This window comes from Vanessa cardui, chromosome 1 (assembly GCF_905220365.1).
Source record: "Vanessa cardui chromosome 1, ilVanCard2.1, whole genome shotgun sequence".
In the NCBI taxonomy this organism is placed as follows: Eukaryota; Metazoa; Arthropoda; class Insecta; order Lepidoptera; family Nymphalidae; genus Vanessa; species Vanessa cardui.
In genome coordinates, this window is record NC_061123.1 from 7258009 (window position 1) to 7284532 (window position 26524).

General features: G+C 32.0%; 2 protein-coding genes and 1 long non-coding RNA gene across 12 annotated transcripts; 1 reads left to right on the forward strand and 2 right to left on the reverse strand.

The window, feature by feature from the left end:
- Window positions 1-433: 433 nt before the first annotated feature.
- On the reverse strand, window positions 434-13388 carry LOC124533029 (chromodomain-helicase-DNA-binding protein 1). 8 transcript variants are annotated; one of them, XM_047108219.1, is made up of 24 exons: window positions 12971-13388; window positions 11998-12083; window positions 11567-11917; window positions 11237-11416; window positions 7876-8051; window positions 7395-7724; window positions 7064-7314; window positions 6850-6963; window positions 6586-6750; window positions 6213-6493; window positions 5746-6103; window positions 5190-5564; window positions 4850-5101; window positions 4552-4719; window positions 4318-4438; window positions 4009-4199; window positions 3751-3922; window positions 3500-3662; window positions 3052-3424; window positions 2718-2936; window positions 2330-2632; window positions 2029-2249; window positions 1468-1863; window positions 434-1383 (listed from the first exon to the last, which is right to left on the reverse strand). In XM_047108219.1, exons 1-24 carry the CDS (start codon window positions 12977-12979, stop codon window positions 1176-1178), a joined length of 5463 nt encoding a protein of 1820 aa, XP_046964175.1. In that variant the 5' UTR covers window positions 12980-13388; the 3' UTR covers window positions 434-1175. The 8 variants fall into 8 exon arrangements, with proteins under 8 accessions (XP_046964175.1, XP_046964161.1, XP_046964168.1 ...); XM_047108205.1 differs by having other exon boundaries at window positions 11567-11923; XM_047108212.1 differs by having other exon boundaries at window positions 11998-12086.
- A 4561-nt stretch (window positions 13389-17949) lies between these two features.
- LOC124530573 (CD2 antigen cytoplasmic tail-binding protein 2 homolog) lies at window positions 17950-23936 on the forward strand. 3 transcript variants are annotated; one of them, XM_047104813.1, is made up of 4 exons: window positions 17950-18081; window positions 21923-22094; window positions 22934-23246; window positions 23325-23936. In XM_047104813.1, exons 2-4 carry the CDS (start codon window positions 22083-22085, stop codon window positions 23816-23818), a joined length of 819 nt encoding a protein of 272 aa, XP_046960769.1. In that variant the 5' UTR covers window positions 17950-18081; window positions 21923-22082; the 3' UTR covers window positions 23819-23936. The 3 variants fall into 3 exon arrangements, with proteins under 3 accessions (XP_046960769.1, XP_046960761.1, XP_046960752.1); XM_047104805.1 differs by lacking the exon at window positions 17950-18081 and adding an exon at window positions 19888-20012; XM_047104796.1 differs by lacking the exon at window positions 17950-18081 and having other exon boundaries at window positions 21678-22094.
- Window positions 19297-19828, reverse strand: LOC124530592. Its single transcript, XR_006966475.1, has 2 exons — window positions 19655-19828; window positions 19297-19582 (listed from the first exon to the last, which is right to left on the reverse strand). It is a non-coding gene; the product is annotated as an uncharacterized LOC124530592 (long non-coding RNA).
- Window positions 23937-26524: the final 2588 nt, after the last annotated feature.

Sequence of the window (26524 nt, forward strand, 5' to 3'; positions counted from 1 at the left end):
AAGCCTTATAAATTTAGAAGTTTCTTCTGTGATGCCATAGCATTATTCCAATGCGAAGCCGGGGCGGATCGCTAGTTAGTTAAAAAAGGAAAATATCAAACCGATTTTGTTACGTCGATTGGTCGGCGTCTGCCTTAAACAATATATTTCATAAATTAACTGCAACTTTGCAATAATTTATTTTCTCCAGGTGATTCTTATTTTTTATATTTTAGACATACATAATATCACTCACTTCTTGTATTTGTACATATATTTCCTTAAACAAAAACAAAAAAGACAATTACCACATGGTATAACTTTAATTTTATCCTGTATTGTATGATGTTGATGTTTATTTTCTAAACCATGAATAATTAAGTAGACGAAACAGCTGCGAGTCACGTATAACAATTAAATATCACAAGGTAAGGGCAGAATTAATAGACATAAATCAACTTTTAATAATATGTTTATTTATCATGGTTTATACCAAGACGCTTCCACTCTTATTACACTCAATTGCATGTAACAGAGAATAAGACTTTACATATGTATAAAAATAGGACTGTACGAATCCCGCTTGGACTCAGAAATGCATGTTTAATGAGAAAGGAAATACAATGAAACTCTTTCCTATACACTGCCAAAATGCAATGACAATATTGATGTGCCATTCTAAGCTATACACAAGTTCTGAACTGCACATGATTTTATTTATATGCAAATCGGCTAATAATTGTAGAATTTTGTACATTGACTATCATATACGCATATCACCTGTCGTAGACAAATAAATACCTAAAATTGGCATTAAATTAATAGAAAATCAAGAAATAGTAGATTAAGATATTACTATTTAAAACCGGTAAAATTGGCAACAAATTGAAACAATGTAAAAATAATATTGTCTAAAACTGTACACTAACAAATAATCGACAGACTTGGAAATAAATAAATTTACTATACAGTCTCACTTACAAAACACGGTTACAATATTAAATGTCTCAAGTCAAAATCGATGATGCTCTTCGCTTATCACATAGATAAAAACCACAGCACTATTTGTCACTTACACTTTACGTCTAAATCAGCGTCCACGGAAAGAGATCTATATCTATTGACTATTTACATATTTATTTTTATCGTTATTACTATATTTACAGAGAACATTCACAGCTCAATCGATGAGCTTGCTAAGTCGGTGGCGCCCGCCGATCATAATCTCTTCTATAGACTTCGCGCTCATAATCTCGCTCGTCGTATGGATAGTCCGACTGTGGTGTATAACCACGCCAATCATCCGGGTATGGACGTACAGGAGGAAAACCCATTCCTCCTGCCATCGCCGTACCCTCGTAATATCCACTGTATGGACCACCCATTGCTGCATATCCTCCAAACCTAATTATCAAGAAAAATTTTAATAAAATAAATAATATTCTGTACGAATGTAAATGGTTATAACTATCATAACAATATGTGTACCGTCTCTTATCATGTGGCCGAGCGTTGCGTTCGCCACCACGGTACTGACGAGGACCCGGATAAGCGGGCGGCGTCCAAGCAGGGTGTGCCGGATGCGACGGGTGCGCAGCGTGGTCGCCATGCGCGTGAGGCGCATAGGGCGGACGCACACGTGGCGGGCCCACACCGCCGCTGTCCCTTCGCGTACGAGAGCGATCCCGATCCCGGTCACGATCGCGATCTCGATCTCGATCTCTCTCCCTGTCTCGATCTCGATCTCTATCACGATCGCGTTCACGGTCTCGCTCTCGGTCTCGCTCTCTCTCTCGTTCCGTCCGGCTCCGATCTCTGTACATCAAATCGTCCCGCTTCAGGCTCCCTTCCCTATCTCTGCGTTCCTTTTGTTTGTGTTTATGTCTGCAGGTATGGAAGAAGCAATGGTGATGAAAGGAAAAGTTAGCGATGATAAAAAGTTATGAAATAAAGAGGTTCTGCAACGACAAAGCGAGGAAACTGTGCACCTGAATGAGTTCAATGTTTAACTATGAGGAAATATGATAAAATATATCAGTGCTCACTTACCTCTCATGTCGTTTGTTTTCATTTGGTTCTGGATCACACTCTCCCTCCTCTAGTTTCCTTTTTACACCGGATGCATGGGGTATCTTTTCATTATTTTTATCTATTTTGTCCTTTTCAATCTTTGTTCTTTTCTCTTTTCGATTATTTTCATCGTGTTTGGCCTCTTTTTTATATAGTTTCACATGATTATTTGAGCTGTTTATATTGTTTTTAGCATTTAACTAAAATAGGACAATAAAATATTAAACATAAAAAAGACTTTTCAAAATTTAATTTAGTTGAAACTATTTTAAAATAATACCTTATTTTCTTTGTGTTTTCCATCTTTTTTACCATCTACATTTTTCTTAAGACCATATTTATATAACCTGTATAACTGTTTAGCATCAAAATTTGTAAATTTTGACACAAAATACCAGAGATTACTCCTCCATTCTACTTTTTTTTCAGGATCTGGATATTCAGATAAACATATATCTATTTGATTTCCTATTTGTGTTAGACAAGCTCTTGTTCGGGATACCTGTTCTGTTTCTGAGAGAGTTTGATCTGGGTTATCAAGGGCACGAAGAGCTTTCTTCACTGGTCTCATTTTTTCTTTACACTGAAATTATATTTTTAATAAATAATCATCACATAAAAATTGATACCAAATTAATAAGATCTCTATGGAATAAAATCAAACATACTTCTTCAAATACCGATGGATCTAAATCACCTAAAACTTCTAAGGCTCTTGGTTCATTATTAGCAGTAAAATGCATAGGTCCAGCTGGCTTTTTGCGACCCTTAATTTTATCATTTTTGGGTCGATCTTTACCCTCTTTTCGTGTGCGTTTCCTGTCCTTTTCTTTTCTGTCATTGGATGTTTCATCATGCGTTAAAATATCTTCAAGTTTAGACTTTCCCTAAAATAATATAGGTAAGAAATATTATAAGAAATTATGTAACATTAATCTACTTAAAATTTTCTTGTAAGTTGAATGTAAACTTACATACAAAATTTAAAATATATACACAAACCTTTTCTCCTTTATCATTTTTTGCATTTTTATTCCCTTTTTTGCTTTCATTGCCTGAACTCATCTCTTCATCAACAGTGTCTTTTGTTACAGGTTCTTTAGCACCTTTCTTCATTCTTGGTTTTCTTTGTTTTTGTTTTCCATTTTTTTGATCAAGTAGCTTTTTGATTAGTTTTAATAAGTATTCTGCTCTTGATTGTAAATGTTTCGCCTGGGGCTTCTTGTCTTCGTTAGTAAGAATTTTGTCACCAATAACAAATGAAGAGTCCATTTTTATCGCTTCCCAAGAACCCATTCCATACTGATAAATACCAGCTAATAACTTAGAATCATCCTCAACTCCCCATTCAATATCGAAATTAGCAGGTCTTGTCCTAAAATTATAAATATAAAATGATAAATAATGTTATTTTTTTATTATTCTGGAATCACGTTTATCAAAACATTACCTGAAATCTAATTGCCATTTCAGTCTTTCTTCTTTAGTTTGTGGTAAGAAATCATCTAAGGGCGCGAGCTCGTCCTGACAGGCTGCCATCGTTTTTGCGTTAACAGGAACACCACCAAGCTTAAAAGTCTTTCTTGCATTTTTACGCCCATCATTATGCTCGTCTAAAATTACCAAGTATGAACCACATATTTATAATATACATAATTGTCAATTTTATATATTAATAAATAATAAGAACATTAAACATACTAGTAGATTCTGTTGTATCATTTAAAACTGCTTTGCATCTCTCTTGAAGAATTTCTCCCAATTTTTTGAGGTCCGCTAATGGTTTTTCCTGTAGTTCAGCATCACAAGCTATGCTATCAAGGTGCTTTAAAGGTGCAGAGAACTTCTTAAAGCTTTTCACAAACCTACGAATCTAAAATGATACCATAAATGCTTGTAATTAATAATCCTTCTACTGAAAGGAGTAAATATAAGTAGGAGAAATAGCTATCATCTTACCTCCTGATCCGTAAATCCCTTTATCTTTTCCCTGTGCGATGCAGGAGGACGTCCTCGTTTCCTAGGTCGGTCGTCGTCCGCGCTTACATCGGCGTCAGATATGTCACTGTCGACATCTCCTTCGCCATCCGCCCCATCGCCACCGTCACCGCCGTCCCCACCACTGCGACCACGACGTTTGCGGCCACCTTCTATTGCAATATCACAGATAACTTAATGACCACGGTAATGCATAACACTCGCAAGTTTAATTTCAATGAAACATTAGATCAATATTCCCATAAATATAATTTCGTCCTATATACTTACTATCATCAGCATTGTTTTGCTGCATGTTCTTTCTTCTAGGTGGTAAGTACAAATCCTCCATTTCCTTATTTTTTTCTTGCTCAGCTATAGTTTTCCTTACATTTTCCGGTATAATGTCATCCTATTAAAAAAAAATCCGGTTAATTTAAATAATATAAAAAGTAGAAAACGTACTACACATGTAAATGAATGTTCATTGAATAAATCAATGAACGGAAATAATGATTCACATACCCAATCTTTGCCTTCCTCTTCATTACTTTCTTTTTTCACTTCCATTACAGCCTTTTCTTCATCAAATGCAAAACTAGCTACTTTAAATGCTGAAAGTAGTTCATCACCTGCCATTGCAGGGCCCTCATCTCTAGTTTCTGCTCTTTGCAAAATTTCATCTATATCACACTAAAAATAAAGTAAAAATATTATTAAAATTAATAAAAATAATTAATTTTATTAATTAAATTAATATTATTAAAAATAGAAGATTGACAATATAACATACTATCAAATCAGGAATATATTTAATACTTACGACAGGATCCTCATCATTTTCATCATCATCTTTAAATAATTCTTCTGCACCAAATTTCAAAATTGCATTCAAGTCTTCCTTGTTAAAAGGGTTATTTGCACTCGTGCCTGAGGCATCACGTTTGTTAAGGACAGTTCGGCCCGTAGTATCCATTCTCTGAATTACTAAATGGTCAAGAACCATTTTTCTTTTAGCTCTTTCTACTATATCTTCCTCTACTGACCTTGCAGTTACCAATCGATAAATATTGACCTACGAAATTAATGTTACAAATTAATATTGCTAAAAACTGCACTTTCTAATAAAAAACATCATGAATATAAGTTGAAACAATAATTACCTGATTTTTTTGTCCTATACGATGAGCGCGAGCTTGTGCTTGAAGGTCATTTTGTGGATTCCAATCAGAGTCAAATATTATCACAGTATCTGCAGTAGCCAAGTTAATACCGAGGCCACCTGCTCTTGTAGATAGCAAAAAACAAAAATCTTGTGAGCCTTCAGCATTAAAGTGATCAAGAGCCTGCTTTCTTATTTCTCCTTTAATGCTTCCATCCAGGCGTTGAAATGGAAAATGTCGCCTTTGTAAATATTCAGCAAGTATATCCAACATTCTTACCATTTGTGAGAATATAAGCACTCTATGGCCAGTTTCTTTTAGCCTGCACAATAATTTATCTAATAATAGCAGTTTCCCAGAGCCTCTTAGAAGTTTCTAAAACAAAATATATTTAAAGGAACATGAACAAGAAACTTTTTATCATTTATTGACCATCCAAACTCGTATAGGAGATTTCATCAATTAGGTTTCCAAGTATATTATAAATAACAGGCATCAATTTATAGATAACTACATATAGGAATTGCATATAAAAATAAAACAAAAAGTTATATACCTCAACAGCATCTGTAGTTGCAAGCGATGCTCTCGATTCAAAATCTTCCGGTTTTGTCAAGAGCGCATGATTACAACACTTTTTTAGTTCTATCACAATATTTATAAATGTATTTATTGACCCCTTTACACCTTTCCGCAATGCGCTATAGTTTTTTGTAAGAATCCATTTGTAGTATTGTTTTTGTATGGAAGTCATTTCTACCCTCAAGATTTGTTCTACTTTTGCAGGTAAAGATTTCTCCACATCTTTTTTTTGTCTTCTCAATATAAAAGGTTCCAATTGTTTGTGTAATTTTTCATAGCCTTTAGTTGCGGCATCTTCGTGATCTTTTTCAAATTCCTCCCAAGATTCAAATCTAAAAATAAAATAACAGTCTTAGACCTACACATAACTGACATTTTGTACAAAATAATGAAAAATACAATACATGAATAAATTAGATTATATAATTTAAATTTTCTTACTTGTATGGCATTATAAAATGTAGAAGTGCCCATAGTTCCTTTAAGGAATTCTGTAATGGTGTTCCAGTAACCAGTAACCTATGATTTGTATCAAACTCCTTCAAAGCTTTATACAAAAGTGAATCATCATTTTTTAACCTGTGTGCTTCATCAACTAACAGACAAGCCCAGCTAAAAGACCTCAGAAACTGTCTATCTTTTAATAAAATCTCATAGGTTGTTAATATTGCATTAAATTTTAATCTTTTTGAACTGGCAAAACTCCATTCAAACTGCCTGATCTGTAATTTAAGAGTATTTTTATTTTATTTATAAATTATGGTCTGTATATGTTGTCTAATGAAATATTATAAAATACTTTAGAATTACTTACAATATTTCTACTTGTTACATCACCAATATAAGTCACAACATTAATATCAGGTGCCCATTGCGTAAATTCTCTTTGCCATGCTGTCATTGTACTTAGAGGGACCACACAAAGGAATGGGCCATACAGTTGTTGGGATTTAAATAGATAATATAAGAAACATATAGTCTGAAACAAAGACAAATATAAATATTTTAACTATTCTTTAGACTATTGATATAATTTATATATTATAATATAAAATATAAATAAATCAAAATTATTTACCTGTATTGTTTTACCTAAACCCATTTCATCAGCTAATATGACAGAATTGTCTTTACACCAGGAATGTATCAACCAATTTAATCCATCCATTTGGTAATCTCTTAATATAAAAGTCTGGGAACAAATAATTTAAATCTTTTTAATAAGTAAAACAAAATAACGAAATAAATGGTTGAGGAATTAAATTGTTTCGTTTTGTTATTTTAATAACTACCTGATCTTTTCCCATATACTCGGGTTGTTCTTTTACTTGGTGGAATTTCGGCCGTCGTTTTAAAACAGGACAATGTCTTGACGGCGTAGTTTTCGCAGCTTCTCTACTTTTAAATGTTTCAACTTCTGCGGGCCATCTTTTTTCTATGAGAGAAGAATCTTCCCAAGTTGAATCTGCATATGGTAATGACTCCCATTTGCAAAAGTATTCATGAGCTGTGCCACCACCTTCTAACTCTCTCGTTTGTTCAGCTAAAAACATGTTGATTTAATCAGATATTAAACTTATAATAGTAAACAATGAAATTTTTAACAATTACAGGTATATTTACCAAATATCCTTTCTACAAAATTGTAAGTCTTGACCAATTCTTGCTGTAATTCAGATTGACATTCGAAATAATCAATATCTTCAGGACCTGCTTGCTGCCTCCACCATGAAAGGTCTGCTTCTTTCTTTATGTAGTTTTCTAACTTTTTAAGACCTTTCACTTTTTGTTCACTAATTGTCTTCTCTGACTCCCATGTATTATGTATATGAGACCATCCTTTCCATTTAATCAGGTACTGAGGTTCAGTTGCTTCTTCATCGTCAGGATTACAACCTTCATTGGGATCTCCATGCTCTTCTATATAGTAAACTGTAGTCACATTTCCAGTGACTGGACAATGATAAGAAGACATTAGCTAAAATTTAATACTACATTCCACAACAATGAAAGTAACAAAATAATTTATAATATAAAGACACCTTGTGACAAGATTAAATATTATTATTAAACTAAAATTTACGAATTTAAGTTGACAATTTACCTCCTTTCTTTCCTCGCCTATGTCCAAGAACCCTTTCAATAGTTTCACTGTGGTCTTCAGGTTCAGGTTCGACTTCTCCCTCCCCTTCAACTTCCAATAAGTCTGAAGAGTCAGTTTGTTCATCGCTGGCTTCTTTGTAACTGACAGCAGCTCCAGTACGCCGTGTCGCTGTGCGACTATAAACAAAAAAAAATGGTGTTACTTCTAAAATTAAAAATTGAAAAATGATTATTCGCATACACTTATCATTTTCTATGACCTCTAACAAGACGGATCAGGAAGTGACACATTTCTGACAAAAAAAAAATATTGTAGTATATTTATTGGAGTTTTAAAAGCCATAATAATTATTTCTAAAAAAGATATAAAAACATTCGCATATATACTGGCTAAGAAATTATCATTCAAATATTTCTTATAATAAAGATGATTTCAAGTAAATTTAACACTAAAACTGAACGCATTTACGCATGAAATCTTGTATGTCCTTGGCCGCCATCTTGTATTAATTCCAAAGTTAAAATGGCGCCACGATGTTCACGACAATAATGTACCTAATTAAATGATTCTTATTTGTAACCATTAATAAAATTATTCTCACAAAGCAGATATCCGATACATACCATAAAAAAAGGAAATATGCATTTTTTGGCACATTAATACAAATACTTAAAAATACTTTATTTATAAAGATATTGAGAAATTTTTATTCCACCCACAGATATACACAATTCATGTTTTTCATATTCATACATACAGGATAAAAAATCATCAAGTGCAATCCTAATAATAAGTCAAAACAGACCACAATTTTGACTCTGAGGCTGCTTTTTGAATGTATTTCATGTATAAGTATGTTCCATTGACTTGAAAAAAGAGCTAATAACATTTCGATTGTGTAGGTAGATCAAATATTTTCAACGAAGCGACAATGCATCTCAACCGAACATCGAGAAGATAAATTCCAATGATCAAAGTCTAACTTCGATTTCGGTTGTGAAAAAAAAAGAAAGATCAAATTCTACACACATAAGACGACATTATAAAGATAGAATTCGCATCATGTAAATTTGCCGCTCTGAAGTAGTCAGCAATTGACTGAGCAGTAGACACGCACAAGACGCTTGTTTATCTCAGAAAATTGCTTACGTTCTGCTCTTTCAATACAGGAGAAGAGTTGTTAACAGATAACACAAAGATCATCTGACTACGAATTCCGATATTAAAGGATTCGATAAAACATACGACTGCACAAAAACGAAGTATTTTCTTATCAACAATAATAATTAGTGAAGTAGTTAATACGGATAATATTATTGCTAAATCAATTAACTAATCAGAATATTTAAAATAAATGCTCGTGATGCACCAATTTTTAGAAGTGAAATTTCTTAAAGATGACTGACGATGAAGATGATTTACATCATTCGTTTTTGAGTCTCTTGTGAACTACTTTTCATACCGAAAATTTTACTCTCAGTTCACTTCACCTATAAAGCGTTCCAGCTCAGCCTTATGAGTTATAGGTATAAATAAGTAATAATGAGTATATTCAACATACAAGTACAAATAATTTGTATTTATTATTTGGTTATAAAATTTATCTATTTTCTCTATAAAAAGGCAATTCATGAAAAAAAAGTTGTGTTTGTTAATCCATTTGCATTTTTATACGGCCATATATTGGTCTTTATCTATTTTAAATCCTTATTATAATAATTATTTTAATCAATTATCTTTTTTATGATATAGGGGAGGCAAACTAGCAGGAGGCTCACCTGATTGAAAGTGATTACCACTGCCCATGGACATCTGCAACACCAGGGGGGCTTACAGGAGCGTTGCCGGCCTTTAAAGAAAAGAGTATGCTCTTTTCTTAAAAGTTCTCAAGTCGAATCGGTTCGGAAAAATCGAAAACTGGTTCCACAAAGTGGATGCGAGGCGGAAGATGACTTAAAAATCGCGTTGTTGAGGATTTTTGGACATCAAGGTGGTTTGAATTTTGACGAGATATCCAAAGGTTGAATTCAGCAGCCGGTATTAATCCGAACAACTCCTCGGAATATTTCTCGTGAAAAATTCAGTAAAAGATCAGAGTGATCCAACATCTTTAAGCAAAGACAAAGGATCAAGTAAATCGATAAGGGCTTGATCATCGATAATTCGAAGCCGCTCTGCGTTGGATACGGTCAAACCGAAGGAGCTGGTACTGGGGAGAACCCGTCCAAAGAGCAGTATTCTATATGGGGTCGAGGTTTTAGTCGATGGGCCGACGTGAAATAGTGTCTTGCCTTGCTGGGCACACCAACATTTTTTTATGCCAATTTGGCTTTACCTTCCAATTGACTGAGGAAAAGAACGATGCTCGAGATGCCAAGTATTCCGATACTAGTTGTGGCGACTATCGGAATGTTTTCTGATCGTGTAGACACGACAAATGCTAAAACTCTAGATACTATTTCTTCTCTTAAAGCAATTCTTCAATACATTTTTTTTGATTAGATATTTTATTGCCACCACCACCACAAGGGTTAAATAACAATAAAAAAGGCATGTAAAATGTGCAATAAATATGCACAATTAAACATTTACAAAAAACTTGTAACAATTTTTCTAAGCTTCTACAGGTATGTTTTGATTGATAAAATATTAAAAATAAAGTGAGTCTTCTTTGAGCAAAAAAATGTTTGAAGTTTTACTTGTCAGACTTAAACTTTAACAAATGTTGGTTTAATTTGAATTTAAACAAAGTTAAAGGAATTGAAATAGGATCAGAAAGGTTATATGTAAAACATGGCAATTACCTGTCTAGCATCAATTTATGTTATTAGCCTCACTAGTTTAAGACTTTCATAAAATAAAGTCTGTAATGAAACACTAAAAAAAGCTCCAACTAGTTGAATGAACATCTTCAATTATACAAAAAATTAATACATCACAACAAAGAGTAAAAAATTAACCAATGATACACTTGATGATAATGGAAAAAACACAATGATAAGTGCGCACCACTGCACATAGACATTGGTTCGATAACACTAATCATCCCTCCTTTCCCTCACAGCACCATTACAGCAGAAACATTAGATACTAAGATGTTTTATGCATCATGCCTTTAGTTAAACTAGCTCACTCACTTTTCCAACTGGAGCACAACAATATAAGTTTTTAAGATGGGTGCTTACCCAGATGGAGTTCTACAACCAAGGATTTAATTCAATGTTGATTTTTCAATGGTATAATTCACATCTTTTCAATAAATGTCAAATAATAAAGCATTATTAATAATACTTTCTTATTACAATTGTTACTAAACAATACTTTAAAAAAATAGTAACTTGATTTCAAACCTCTACATTACCTCCTAGTTTCTTCATCAGATGCTTCTGTACTTTCATCTTCATCACTGGTAAATCTTCTTCTTCTCGATGGTTTCTTTTTCCTTAGAGGTACACTTCTTTGGCCTGGTCTTTTAGAGGGTGGAGGTGGGGAACCCTTCATATCACTATCACTATCGGAGGTATCTGAATTCCATGAGTTGCTATAAAATAAAATAATATTTAAAAGATTGGCTATGATTAAAATTCAGGTTAAATTAATTCAAAACCTTAAATTATGCTAACTGATTACTTAGTGGGCATCAAATATAGAGAGTTATAATTCCAAACACAATCTAAAATTGTTTGTTTACCTTTTTTTTCTACTTTTTCTATGACTTCGTCCTCGCTCACTTGAGTCACTATCAGCAAGTTTCAGTCGATCTGGTTCTTTTCTTGATCGGGCTGATCTCCTTATACCATAAATATCAGGATTATCTTCCCACAGATCTGATTTTACCTTTCCATGATTATTTCTCGACTTTCGTTTTGATATTGAATCATCTGAAGAATCTTTATCGGTGTGATGATCTGATTTGGAAGAATTAGCGATACTATGCTTTGGTGAAGATTTTGTGTCATCGCTAAGATGTGATCGGTCTGCATTAGAAGACTTCTCAGATCCTGATCTGCCAGCTGATCCAGATCCAGAGGAACTAGAACCACTGTCGCTGGTGAGGAATTTATTTTATTATTGAATAAACATTCACATAATTAATCTGGAGTAACTAAAAATAATACACACCTGTCACTACCAGAGCCTGAACCACTAGAATCACTCTTCTCTCCTTTCTCACTCATAGAATCACTCCCAGATTCATTCATTGAGCCCTTCTGGAACAACACAACACATGTTAAACTATTCAATTATTTATAAAGCACTGATAAACAAAATAGTAATAAAGACATACTGAAAGCGACACTGTAATTAATAATGAATTGACAAATGAATAAAAATATAATTTATTATAAAAAATAAAACAAAAGTACACATTATCATGATTACAAATATGTAAGCAACATATAGAAAATCAGGTGATTTACTCACTACACAAGTGAGAATATGTATGGAAGTGGGGGGGTCAATTTACCAATAATTATTAATAATAAAAGTTAAGTGCAAGGATATTCCACCTTGTAAATTAAGACATACAACAAGGAATCTATACCACCAGCATTTTCTATTCATTGTTCGAGTAATCAAGTTAATAATAAAACACCTATACAACATTTTCACCTTTTTTTTAAAGTAATTTCTTAAAAATTAATAATTTTAAAACATAGGAATGAACAATTATGTAATTCACTTCAAAATAGCCTAATCACTAAAATAAAGAAAAATATATTAAAACATAACCTCAACTGCATCTGCCTACATCAGTAGTACTTGGTAAGACCAATTTTCAAAGCCAAATTGCAAAAATGGGTCCCTTTCCAAAATCATTTTTCTTGGCCTCTTAGGTAAGATTACGTAACAAAGAAGCAGTGAAAACGGATTATTTTGTGGAACAAACAAGTTTTAATACATAAAAACACGAAAAACTATTGTAAACAATCGTAGAAAACGATTTATTCACTATTACGTCTCAAATATTCTTCGTTTTTTACGGCCACACCCACAGCTTCTAGAACATTCTCGTACTATTAAAAACCCGAAAATACTGCTGATATATTAATATATACTAAATTAAAGGCAAAAAAGCTTTTAAAACACTTACCAAGAGCATTTTGTTGAAATTCTATTGAATGCACTGTATCTTAAATAATTGCGGACAGAAATAAATAAAATGTATTCAATTCATTTAATATAAAAACATTGAAACACTTGTTGTGACATTTTTTTAAATTATTTTATGATAAGCCAATAAAATTGAAAAATATAATTCGCTGCAAAATCTTGTCAAGCGACGCCATTTTGTCGTCGCGTGAATTCTGGTGACGACGGATTGAAAAATTTAGAAAATCCTTACACAACTTGGGTAAAAACAAAGTAAACAGATACAGTAATCACTAAAAAATTAAAAATGAAACTTTTGATCCGTCGGAAATACTTCGTTCTATATTGAAAATGATTAGAGCACCGCGCACTACCAGTAAAACTCGAAAGCTACAGCCATATTGCCACAGCAAGAGCCCTGACACGAAATTTTAGAAAAAATGAATGACAATGTGACCAGCCTACATTAAATAAAATTGACGCAATTTCCGCTAACAAATTTAATTTCAAATATTATTCATAATTTGAAGTCAACAAGTACATCAAATATACTAAACTCTGCACAGAAAAGAAAAAATAATTGTAGAAGAAAAAGCTCTTAATACTTATTACCTGTAAATATATAGTTGAAATAATTATAAAAGGATAAATGTTAATAAAATCGAAGCGAAAAAAAGCGAAATTGATTATTGATATTTATTTCAAACAAAATTAGCATATTTTGACAAAAAAATTAATGAAATATATTTTTATTGAATGAAACACCTAAAGAATAAAATATTCATTGTAACACGTATGTAGCATCAGTATGTAACATCTAGCCTAAGGACTATTGAATATTTTTCTATAACTTAAATTGTTAAATAGAATAATTATAAACATAAGAATGCATCCATTAACACTTTTCTTGTTGACTCTATTAAGGAGAAGTGATTTTTTAAAGCGATTTTATTTGTATTGTCTCACAACTTTATATTGATATAAGCTAACGCAAAATGTTCAAACCTTTTATAATCTTCTTAAAGTGATTTATTCTGCGGATTATTATCTTACAAATTCTACTTTGATGAAAATCGACATTTTCACAATGCAAGTCGTCATTTCTTGTATATAATATTATAGAGCATTTAAGTTTATTTTGGAACCTTTGAATTATTTGGGTACAGCCCCAAAGCTGGGTAACGTAGGTCAATACTTGCATAAGAATCTGCTTGTATAGTAGCTTTTTATGCTTGTTCTTTTTAAACGAGCATTCCAGTGAAATTTTACATCTAGAGCAATGTCAAAGTATTTAGCATTATTTTCGTATTTACCATGGTATATAGTGTAATTATTTATGTATACCCGATGATAGATGATGATGAAGATGATGTTACTGATAATTCATTTATTTCAATACACTATTTTCTTGTCCAACCATCGTATTAATGCCTTCCTGGCCATTTTTCACTGCTGCCGCATGAGTTATACCTGTGACCACAACAGCTGTGTCATCAGCGAATATTGCAATAGTATTATTTTCAAGCCCTGATATATCACAAGTAAATAGAGGATACGGCACCAGATCTACTACACTATCTTCGTATTCCAGCATTTATTTATTTTAGCTCTGATTATGTATTTTCTTGTAGAAAATATACAGAATGTGGAAATTTCTAAGAAGATAGTAATGTGATGTGTTGAAAAAATCGATGTGTTATTAACTCGCTACAAAACAATAGGCAGTTAGAAATAATATAATGGGTAGTAAAATTATTAATTTAGACTAATCACAAAATTAGAACGAAGTTGTATTCCATGGAAGAGCGTTTTGTATAATGAATTTTACAAATTCTTACTAAAACGGTAATAATAAGGCTTTTTTTAAATATATAATATAAATAGTAGCTAAAGCAGCGGCATTACCAGCTCGAAATTTACATAACACAAATTTTTAACGCCTTTTTCTGCCTCGCACAATCACTTTGTGCAACCAACTTTCGCCGGTGGTGTCCATGGGCGATGGTAATCACTTTCCATCAGGTGAGCCTCCGCCTCGTTTGCCCTCTATAACATAAAAAATACCCTCGTTACTCCCTTAGGCATAGATTTTCGTAAAGTCTGTTCTTAGCGAATGTCTACTCCCTATAAAAAACTACCTGCCAAATTTCTTACTTGTTGGTGATAAGTTTTTGAAATTTTATGATTAATCAGTGAATGGTATTTCGCTTTTATACATATATATAAAAGATCACATAAATATTATTTTATTATATATTTAATATCCCAAGCAATTTTATAATTTATTGGACATCTTTGAACAGATGTCCAATAAATTAATCCAATAAATTTCAAGCACAGATTACAGAATAAAAAGTGGTGGAGTAATCTTCTAAGATACTCTTCAAAATGGAGACGGGCCTGCTAAAATTATAAATTTTCTTTAAAAGACATTTTCATATTATTTCTTCATTATTACAAGGTCACCCAAGTGTGATATTCAAACTTAATTCATTAATTCATCACTGATAAAAATATATCGATCGGAAATGTAGTAAAACGAGGCTCATCTGAACGATACCTTGTCATTATTTCACTAAAAAAAAAAACAAATAAATTTAAATATCAAAGAACACGTTTATTGATTTTTAAGTTTGACATGACATAAATTGTTGACATATCTTCTTTCTGTATTACCTACTATACTCTATGATTGGCAGTTTCTACTATATTACCTGTAAACTATGAAAGTTTTGTTTATTTGAATGTAAAAATTACACATAGCTGTATAAAGTATTGCTTCTTGCATTACTTATCTATATAAACTTTAACTATAAAAAATTTAATTCACCTTCACACACGCAACATGCTTAAAAAACAGAATAAAGTTTATAAGGAACTAACCGAACCTGCGAAATATTACAATGATGCAACAAAAGCGAACACAAACTACTTCACTGATCAGATTCAAATATAGCGAATTTGTAAATAGATCCTAAGTACTGAATTAATGTACGAAATATGTCTGTATTATTTTTAAAAAAAAAGTTCTTAATATTATGTTAAAAAGTTAATAACATAATACTGCCATTAGTCATTAGAATGGCTCACATAAATAAATTGTATTCCAATTTTTTTTTTAATCAATCATTACGAAAACAAATTATCAATATTGTATTTTGTTATTAACGTAAGTAGTATTAAAGCTCGTAAAAGTGGTAGAGTTTTTAAATTTGATATAAACTACTTGAACTTTCATTTCATTTATCGTATTATATTTATTCAGAAAACCGCCGTTCTCACCGTTACCAAACATAAAACTTCCGGTAGTGCAAAATTGCAAATTTTCAATCCACACCAGTGTGGTCCTCTTCAAAGTACACATGCTGCCATGTACACATAATGCGGTGAAAATTACTTTAATATAGCAGCAGCCAGTTGGCTAACTTAATTCAACGTTGTATTTAACAAAGTATACAAACTAAAAATACATACATTTTAACTTAATTTTTGGATTAACTAATTTATTTATATTACATATCCTTATTTGGCTTGAGTTCAATACAATCACCATGCCCGCTGATATCTTGCATACATTAAGACGGTACATGATTTTTTTAACTGTTTTTATTGTAATTAAATTTATTTGATAGACTATAATTTTGTATGAAGCATTGGTCATTGGTAGGCATTGCGGTCCCTGCGATGTTTCCAATATCTAAAATGTTGATTAGAATTTGCTTTTATACCAACAGCAAGTCAGAAATCGTTAATACTTAGGCATTCCACAAAACGAAAAAGGTAGTCAATTTGCAGTTACAGGCTTATTCTTAAAAGCATCTTTAGATCATATTATCTTTTGAGTACTAATTAAATTAAATTCAATAATTGAATGTGACACAAAAAATATTATGAGAAGTATAGGGTAATACCCCAGTGCTTGCAAAATCTCTTAGGTTGCCAATTTCGACATTTGGAGTTGCCATAATTAAATTAATTTTCAATACACCCCAATACTCTCAAATGTCAAATACAGCCACTCTTCAAAAACGACTACCTACTGATAATGTCGAAAGCTAAAAAAAAAGGCAAATACTGGCAAAACGGCAGTATTAGTATACAATTAGTATATGTAGCTTGCTACGTATAGTCAATGTATTTGACGCGTCTTTTGCTTAAATCGTCAAGTGCTGTCAGGTGTCACTTATTTAATTTTATAAAAGCTGATCAGAAATACTTAAAAAGGATAACGGATTATCACATCATAGTAGGTGTTATTAAGACTTATTTAACATTAATGTTTTTTCTTGTCACTGATTACTTGGAACATAAAACCTCAAGGAATTTCGTTTGGTGTTGTCAGATATCATTAAAATGTTTGTCATTAAAAGCACGAGAACTACTTATTAATAATGACAAATAATTAATTTAGCTATTATAATATAGCTAATAAAATATTGTGAAGTATAAAGAACAGTTAACAAACATTTGAAAAAGCAAAATATTTTACTTAAGTAGTGCCGACAGGGCGCAGATTAATCCAAATTTATAGTAATATTAATGTAATCTGTCAAAATACCAAAATAGTTTAGACAAAGTTAATGATTTGATTTATCTCGCTGTTATGTCATGGCGATTTTATTTTCTGTATAACTTATAGGTATATTGATTCGACTATAACCATTATTGACAAAATTAAATACATATTTTATTAAAATAGTTATTGTTATAATAAATAAAAATTGGGATTATTTATCAGACTTAATGCTCTTTCAGGAATATTAAATAATTAATAAACCTAATGTACCGCTAGGAAAAAATGTCATGAAATAAATTTTTATGGCAAGAGTTGGTGTGTTAATTTCACTTTTCAGAATCGCATCATTTTAGTGATTAAAAATTAAATGAAGTATGTAGTATGAAAATTTTATAAATATTTTTTTTAAATCTTTATAAATATTTTTTTAATGGTTAGAAAGAAAATAAATTTATGAAGTGAAAAATTCAAAGAGAAAACACTGGGGAAGAAATGCTGGCATCACTGATTCACATAGTTTCCCTTTGTAGTTTCCAATCAGCCAATCACTAGATGATATGTTAATAGGACAAAAACAATATTTATACAAAGTAAAGGTATGTATAAACCATTCCATTTTGGTATTAACATGATCTATTTTGTGATTTAAAATTAGTTCATAACTTTTATTATATCAATTTTTTTATTAACCATCAAATATATTTTAATTTTTGAAAATTTTAAAAAGAGAAACTAATAGCCACTTCTAGATCTGTATATTTTCGTTGCTAATAAATTATTCATTCCAGGTTCACTAAACACTTTTATTAATGTATAAAGAAAAATAATCCATAACAATCCAATCTAAAGTCATAATTATCATCGACTCCAAATTGTGCAAATATGGTATAGATTATTTTGCCAATGTAAATTTAATTTTGAATGCATAAAAGACTCTTTTTAAACCCACCACATAAAGAAAAACAAAACATAAGGGAATAAGTATTTATTATTATACAATGACAACATTAACAATCACAAACCTGTTTACAAAATTTTAATATGCTCAAGTGCATGTAAATTATGAAAATAAAAGTCAACTAACAATTAATATTAATGGAACCAAATGAACAGTGGATTATTGAGCAAGAAAACAATATGCGATAAGGAACCTTCACCTAGGCCATGTTTACAGATATCTCTATCTCTAAACCTAATTTTACATGTTGATTCAAGATGTTAAGGGCATGTTTAAGGTTTCCACCAATTATGTTGCCTACGAAGAGAAAACAAAGAATACTTTATTACTTTACCAGGGATGCAATAACCCAACCTTTAGATGAAACTACTGAACTAATTTCCAAACAGAAGTCCATGATTGATACCATTGTTAGAATTCAATCCGCAGTGACCTGACCCACTCTGTGGGAGGTGGGTGGGTGAGTGGGTCGGTTCAGGTATAATAATAATAGGTGCTTTGAAATCCTTGAGTTCTACTACTACCTTCATACTGTGAGCACACACTCATTAGTTTTTATAATGAAGATATTCCTAGTGTAGCAGTACTGACTGGAATTATGCTCTACTTCTACATACGATGTTATGTAGTAGAGCATACTTAATAATGATTTAATTCCATATGCAATATGTTGTTTCATTATTTTCCTATAATAATATACATATACAAATTACCAGCTTTTGATAGGCCCATAGGGCTCTGCATATTATATGCAGTGTAATTTATCATCAATAATGCCACTATACTTGAACACACAGTAAATTTAAGTATTGAAAAGATTGGATTATAAAAATAAAATAGCCTATTAATGATCATAAAAATAAAATATTTATTGAAATAAAACATCAGTAAGAATTTTCTTCTGAATGAGACAATGTAACTTCATAATTTTTCTCAATGTTTGTGTTGTTTGTATGCGTCGCATTCGAACTAGACTCTATTACAAGGACCTTTCTTTCGCGCAAAATTCTGGTGACGGTGCGTTCAGACACTCCAACAGCCTGTGCGGTCCTCCAGCGTGCATCAGTTATTTTTTCTGCGTAATCATTATTTGCTTCTTTTTTCATAAAATCATATATTTTTGAGATTATTTCTTTTGCCTAGAAATATAAATTCTAATTAACCATATAAATTACATTAACGAAATTTCAACCTATGTTTACTGTTCATACCTGGCTTTTCAGAACAGTTTGTTCTGTTTTTCTAGACATTTCAAACTGTTGTTAGTAAATATAAAAAATAAATAAATTTCAAACAAAAAAGTAATACATATAATTAAGCAACTTTCCAATGACTAGATCCGCAGCAGCGTAAATTAAACTAGCCGTGTACACTGTACACCATTGGTCGATGGTCGACTGGAGACTAACATTCGTCGGTCTGTACTTCACGCAGCTCGCGATAAATAGTGGGGCGCATCTTCGTGGAAAGATTTAATAAAAGAGGTCTTTACCCTCACCATTAAGAAAATAAAAGTCTCATCATTCAATACTTTAAAATTAGTATCGAATAGATACGTAAATCTGTTTGGTAAGTATCGATTATATACTCAAAATGTATAAAAACATTAATTATGTAACAATTTACAAATCGTTCTTATTTTATTCATCACGTTGGCTGAACAGTTGGTTGGATAGCTATAAAATTAAAAAAAATTAATAACCATAGAAACAATACGAAATATCATTTCTTTAAAAAAATGCTTTTTTTAATAAAATTATATAATATTCACGAAATAAGTCGGTATGTTTGATTTTTAAATGTTATTGTTTATATACAAATGTGTTTCAAAATATACCCAATATTTTAAATGAATTTGTAAGAGAATTTTGTAGAATATCTCATTACCTATTATATCGTTCATTCAATATTTGAATTCGTTCGGTAACCGTACAATTTAAAAAAAGAAACTGTCCTCTATTTTACGGAAACCGTGGTAATTTTAAATCGCAATTCTTATATACTTGCTATATACGTTTATCTGTTGATCTATTTCTTTTCTACCAAGTACGAATATGAATATTCTTGGACTCAAGCTACACTTCCCATTCCTTTTGGTGGCATCGGCGTGAGAAAAATATTAAATGTTGCCCTCCCGGCCTTTCTCTCTTCTGTACATAGCATTTCAGACCTTTGTTCAGAAATTTTAAAATCAAAATCTGTAAAAATCATGAATGTTACTGAGGCGATAAAGACCTGGAAGGTAAAGTGCCCTAATGATGATATCCCTAAGGAAGTTACAAAACAAAAACTTTGGGATTCTTCATTGGTTCACGCTACACTACACAGTTTGACACAAAATTTAACAAGTGCTCAAGACCGTGCCAGGCTTCTAGCGTTATCATCTAAAGAGTCTAGTCACTGGTTGAATTCATTACCCTCTAAAAATCTTGGGACACTTTTAGATAATGAATGTTTTCGCATATCGATTGGTCTCCGACTGGGAACACCTCTGTGTTCTGAACACAGATGCCCGTGTGGAAAGGAGGTAGACTCTTTCGGTTTACATGGTCTCTCTTGCCCAAGGAGTTCAGGTAGGCTTTTCCGCCACGGTTCTCTTAATGACATAATAAAAAGGGCTCTTGCCACCATCGACGTTCCTGCTCTTACTGAGCCTCGTGGAATTAGTCGTGATGATGGTAAGAGACCTGATGGATTAACATTGGTTCCCTGGGAACGAGGTCGGGCCCTTGTGTGGGACGCTACATGTGTTGACACGTTGGCCCCATCTCATATCCGAGAAACAATGTTAAGAGCCGGTGCCGCTGCGGAAAAAGCTGAAGCCAAAAAAATAACTAAATATTCGTGTATTATATCTAATTACTTTTTTTGTTCCATTTGCTGTCGAAACGCTTGGCCCTTGGAGTAGTGGCATTGCCTCCACTGGTGACAGGAGGGCTGGTTCGTTTTTTGAATTGCGATTCAACGGGGAAATGCTGCTAGCATTCTTGCCAACATTCCACGCGGTCAAGATTTATACAGTAACTAGTTTTAGTTCATATTTGTATATATATATTTAAGCATTTAATGTTGTTAATTCTTTAGTACGAATCGAATCTGAGACAAATATCATATTATAATTGAAACACACAAGAAAATCAGTCCTGTATACATTAATTTAATGCTTTAGCTCCACAACTTAACGTAAAATGTAAAGTATAAATTATAATCTGTCGAATAACAAATTACGTAGGTAGGTATTCATATGTAGTCTGTGGAATTATGCTAGACGGTAGTCTATACTCTATAGTCTGTGGTATCTGATAAGTGATATATTTAATTATTATTATTATTATTGATTCGGAAATCAGGATTCAACGAAAATAATCCTACGGATCGACTGTTGATTCATATTTATAACAAAATATATAAATTATAACATCCTGACAATAACAAGTTGTTTTAAAAGATTCATTAACAAGTTTCAAAATGTCCAAAAGAGTAGCATCAGTCGCTTTTGAAGAAAATGTAAGAAAAGCATCTAAAGAAGGCAAGAAGCATTCATTAGATTCTGACGAAGAAGATAGCGCAGCAGAAGAGGAAAAGCAAAATGTTCTAAATGCGGATGACATAGAAGGCGAAGAAGATGGAGTTGCAGGAATGGAAGGTGAAGTGAGTAAACATTTTAAGGCCATCTTATATCAAAAACATAATAAGTAGAGACGTATAATTATATACTAAGTCGTGTAATATTGGTTATTAACTTAATATTAATCTATTGACAAATACAAAATGAAATTTCCTGTATCAGTAAATAATTTTACATGTATATTATTATTCATAGAAATATTAACATTGGTATTTTCTTTTAATAGGTTTTAAATATTAATTAGAAAATGCATTGTATGGTAATATACAAATTTTGACAATCTTATTTGTTCAGTCATTTGAATATGAACATGACTGTGTTTCATTAAAGAAGGTAATGAAAGTAATAAAGAGTCAAATAAGAGTGGTTTATGGTACTTCTATAAAAATAGGGTATGAACTTTGTGTTTGAGTACTTAGTGTGAGGACTTAGTGTTTAATTATACTTTTTTAGTAATTATCTAAAGACATAGTTAAATGATAACATACTATATGTACAAACCATTTCAAAATTTTGAGCTACAGAAGTGCTATAATGTGTAAATGTAGTTTTTTTGTGAAGTTCCCATGGAAAAAGTATAAGTTGTATAAAGCAAAAAAGTTTGCTGTGCAAACTTACATTTGACAATAAAACTAAGATTTTGCATAACGGTGAAAAATATTGGTTTCTTTACATTACTGAAAAATCTTTATTTTATTGATACAACAATAGTGCAAATGTGAGTATGAAAGATTGTTAAAAAGTAAATCATGTACAGAATAGTTTCTACAGGGTATGATAATTTTTATATTTTTGTTTTTATTGTTATATTAAAATAACTAAATCAGAATAAAAGCAATGTTAATATGGAATACATTTTTAGGTTACTATAACTCCTTTTAATATGAAAGAAGAACTTGAGGAAGGTCATTTTGATGCACAAGGACACTACCACTGGAAAAAAGAAAAGGAGATCCGAGATGGTTGGTTAGATAATATTGATTGGGTTAAAATTAAAGGAAGACCAGAGGATAAATACAAAATATTTAAAGAAGATAAAGCGAACAGTAATTTTGAAGATTCTGATTCAGAAGAGGAGGAAACAAATGAGAAGTATAATATCATTGAAAATTATAAGGAGATATTACAATTTATGAAACCAAAAGAAAGTATTGCAAAATGCTTACAAAGACTGGGTGAGAAAAGAAAGGATTATTATTGTTAAACATCTAATTTTATGTAATTATAGTACTTAATTTTGTATCTTGTTTTAGGTGCTAATTCTAAAATCTCTAGTGCTGAACGTTGGAGAAGGAAGAAAGCAGGAATAGTAGATGAGAGTAGTAAAACTGTTACCAGAATTACGGAACTTGCAAATCAAATTTTGACTAAAGAAGGTAACATGGATATTTACCAAGAAACTTATGAAAATATAAATGATATAATTGCAAAAGATACAGCTAAGAATAAGGATCCCCAATTAGATATGTATGCAGATGATTTTGATGAAAAAGAAAAACTTAACATTGGTGGTAAACCTCAAGATACTGGTGAAAGTAGTACTGATGATGCTACATCAAAAAAATTACAGTGGGAATTTAAATGGACACAAGAGAATAGTGCTGAAATTTCTGGCCCACATTCAACTGAACAAATGAATAAATGGTCCGCAGAAGGCTATTTCAAAAATGGTGTCTGGGTTAGGAAACATGGGGAAGATTCTCAATTTTATAGCTCAAATAGAATTGATTTTGAACTATATATGTAATTTATACATTACCCAGAACTACAGATTTGCAAATAGCTCTATAGATTTTATTACTTAAGGAACTAAAATTGTTCTGTTGGTTACTATTGTTTACTTACAATAAATGTAATAAACGTTCTGTGATGTTTTATTTTATTGCCATTATATAGAAGTTATTTCTACATTTAACTATAAGTTAGTTAACATAAAAAAGTTTATGGTACATTACTACTCAGTACTTGCCAGTATCCTTAACCACCACCTCCTCTGTGCTAGTGCTTCGCACTACCAGGTCATTCCAACATAGAGTGTTGATCTGTTTGATCCTTTGGCTTTCCACAAAATTTTTCACAGCGATTTTTCCATGGAGATTTTTGGATTAATACCCGCTACTGAATTTCACCTTTGAACATGTTGTCAAAATTCCAAGTTTCACCCGCAGCACCTAGATGTCCAAAAATCCACAACTGTGAGATTATTAAGACATTTTTTGCCTTGCTATGAAACAAGCTTTCGCCGGTTTATTGAACCGATACGAAATCCAAAAGATGTTAAAACGCGAAAAAAATTGATAAAAGCTATGAAGCGATTAGATTGATTACAATATTTATATTCATAGTACATATACTCGTATCTCGTCGCAGAGCTCGATACCATCGAACATGTATTTCTCATCTATATCATGCACTACCTGAGGAGAGGAATAGTCAAAGGACGACCTATGGTCGACAAAGTAGACGAGGCGATGGAGGTAATTTATTCCTTTCTGAAAGAAAACTCCAACTAATGTCAATTTTCTATTAGCGAGTTAATGAAAAAGACGAAAAACGTGTCACAAAAATGACCATGAGTAATTATTACGAATTTATAGGTCGGAACACACTACTATTTTCATTACAGTAATTTTTCGATACCTTTCACGAGAAAAAAGGATCTTTGCCGTTTCGTAAATTCAAATCTTTTATAAAAAATACTTTGGTTAAAAAGGCATATTATTCGATACAAGATTTTGTAGATGATAAAAAAGCTTGGAATTAATACCTGTTTCCAGGCAGGATACATTACATACATATATATGTAATTGTATTTAACTAATATGATTGTATTTTTTAAATGTTGAAAAAGAGTAACTACTGATTTTCTTGCCGGTTCTTCTCGGTAGAATCTACTTTCCGAACCGAAATCTCGATAACGATGATCGATATAGGTATAGGACCTTAATTGTAGATCGTACAAAAAGCAAAAAAAGTATTTCATAAAAAAAATCATATCTCGATAGGGAACCGAGTTATGATAAAAAGTGATACTAAGCGGAACGCTTCCCGCGCGGCGTGTTGTGAAATGACGTCACAGCACTAGCGCGGCTGTTAGCGGGACTCGATATTTTTCGAAACTTTGAATGTCTATAAAATCAAAACTACTAGGTATACAAACAGGTATTACTGAGAAAAAAAATTCAAGTTATTTGGCATACCTAGTAAAATTCTCCATTACTAGGCACACTAACAGCTGTGTCTACTACACGGACGATGGCGACGACGCTATCGGCAGATTCATTGGCCGAGCGGCGGGTGCTTCAGAAAGGACCATCCTAGAGCACAGCCTCAAGACATCTATCTATACATAAACGCGACATCAGAGTCGCCGAGCCTGTGCTTTCTCTGATCAAGCGCGGACCAGGACCCGCTGGATTGTGGTAATACGAATTACACATATACTGCTACATATTTTTATTATAGATTATGTATATATATTCAGTGTGGGCCACGTCTCCCAATAAATAAGACGACAAGAATGAAATCCAGCGAAAATCTGCTGATGTTTAGTATAAAATGTAAAAAAAAAGGCACGGGCATCTGCGAGCTTGTGGATGTAGTAAATTAAATAAAAAAAAAGAAACAATAAAGGTGGTAAAAAGTTGAAATGATTCCTGCAGTTGAATATAGACAATTTTCTTAAATTTTATGACCCTTTTGGCCGTAATAACCTATTAACTGGCAACAGCGTACTATTACGATTTACACCAGGTGAACCCGTGTAATATTGCGTAATGCCCACTGGTTCCTATCCAAAAATTAGCCTGGTACAAATGGTTGAATTGTTTTATTAAAATTAATGTAATCGCGTCGGTATGGCGGGCTGTAAGCCACACCGGAGAAGTATGGCATTACGCTATCGCCTACTTCTTTTTTTTTTCGTCTATCTGAAAATACAAGCATTTTTGTGGAACAAATAGTTCGACACTCGTTATTTTTCCGACGCGTTCGATTAAGGCCCATTCGATTGTGCCGCCGGTGCGAACGCTATGACCATCATTTTCCTTTTTGCCTTTACGTAATTAGACCCCTGAAGAACCGCCATACTGGTACAAATGAAAAAATATTTAATTAATATATGTCATTATCATCTCCCGGTCTATGGGGTGTAAGTACTGAAGTGAATGATTGGTTGGGAAATTTGTTAGTTATATAGATATTAGTTTTCGCCCTCGGCTTTCCTTATGTAATAGGGGTTGGTCGTCAGGTGATAAGTATATATTATATATTTATGTAATTGTATATCTATGTAACCTATTTCCTCCGTTAGGGTTCAAGTTTGAATCCTGATTATGAATAATATTTTACCGGTTTCAGATACAGTTATGGATACGAAATGACTTCAAATAATTTTAGTTACGAATATTAGATGTTTTTTAAGAGAATATTATAAGGTAATATGGTTTGTTTG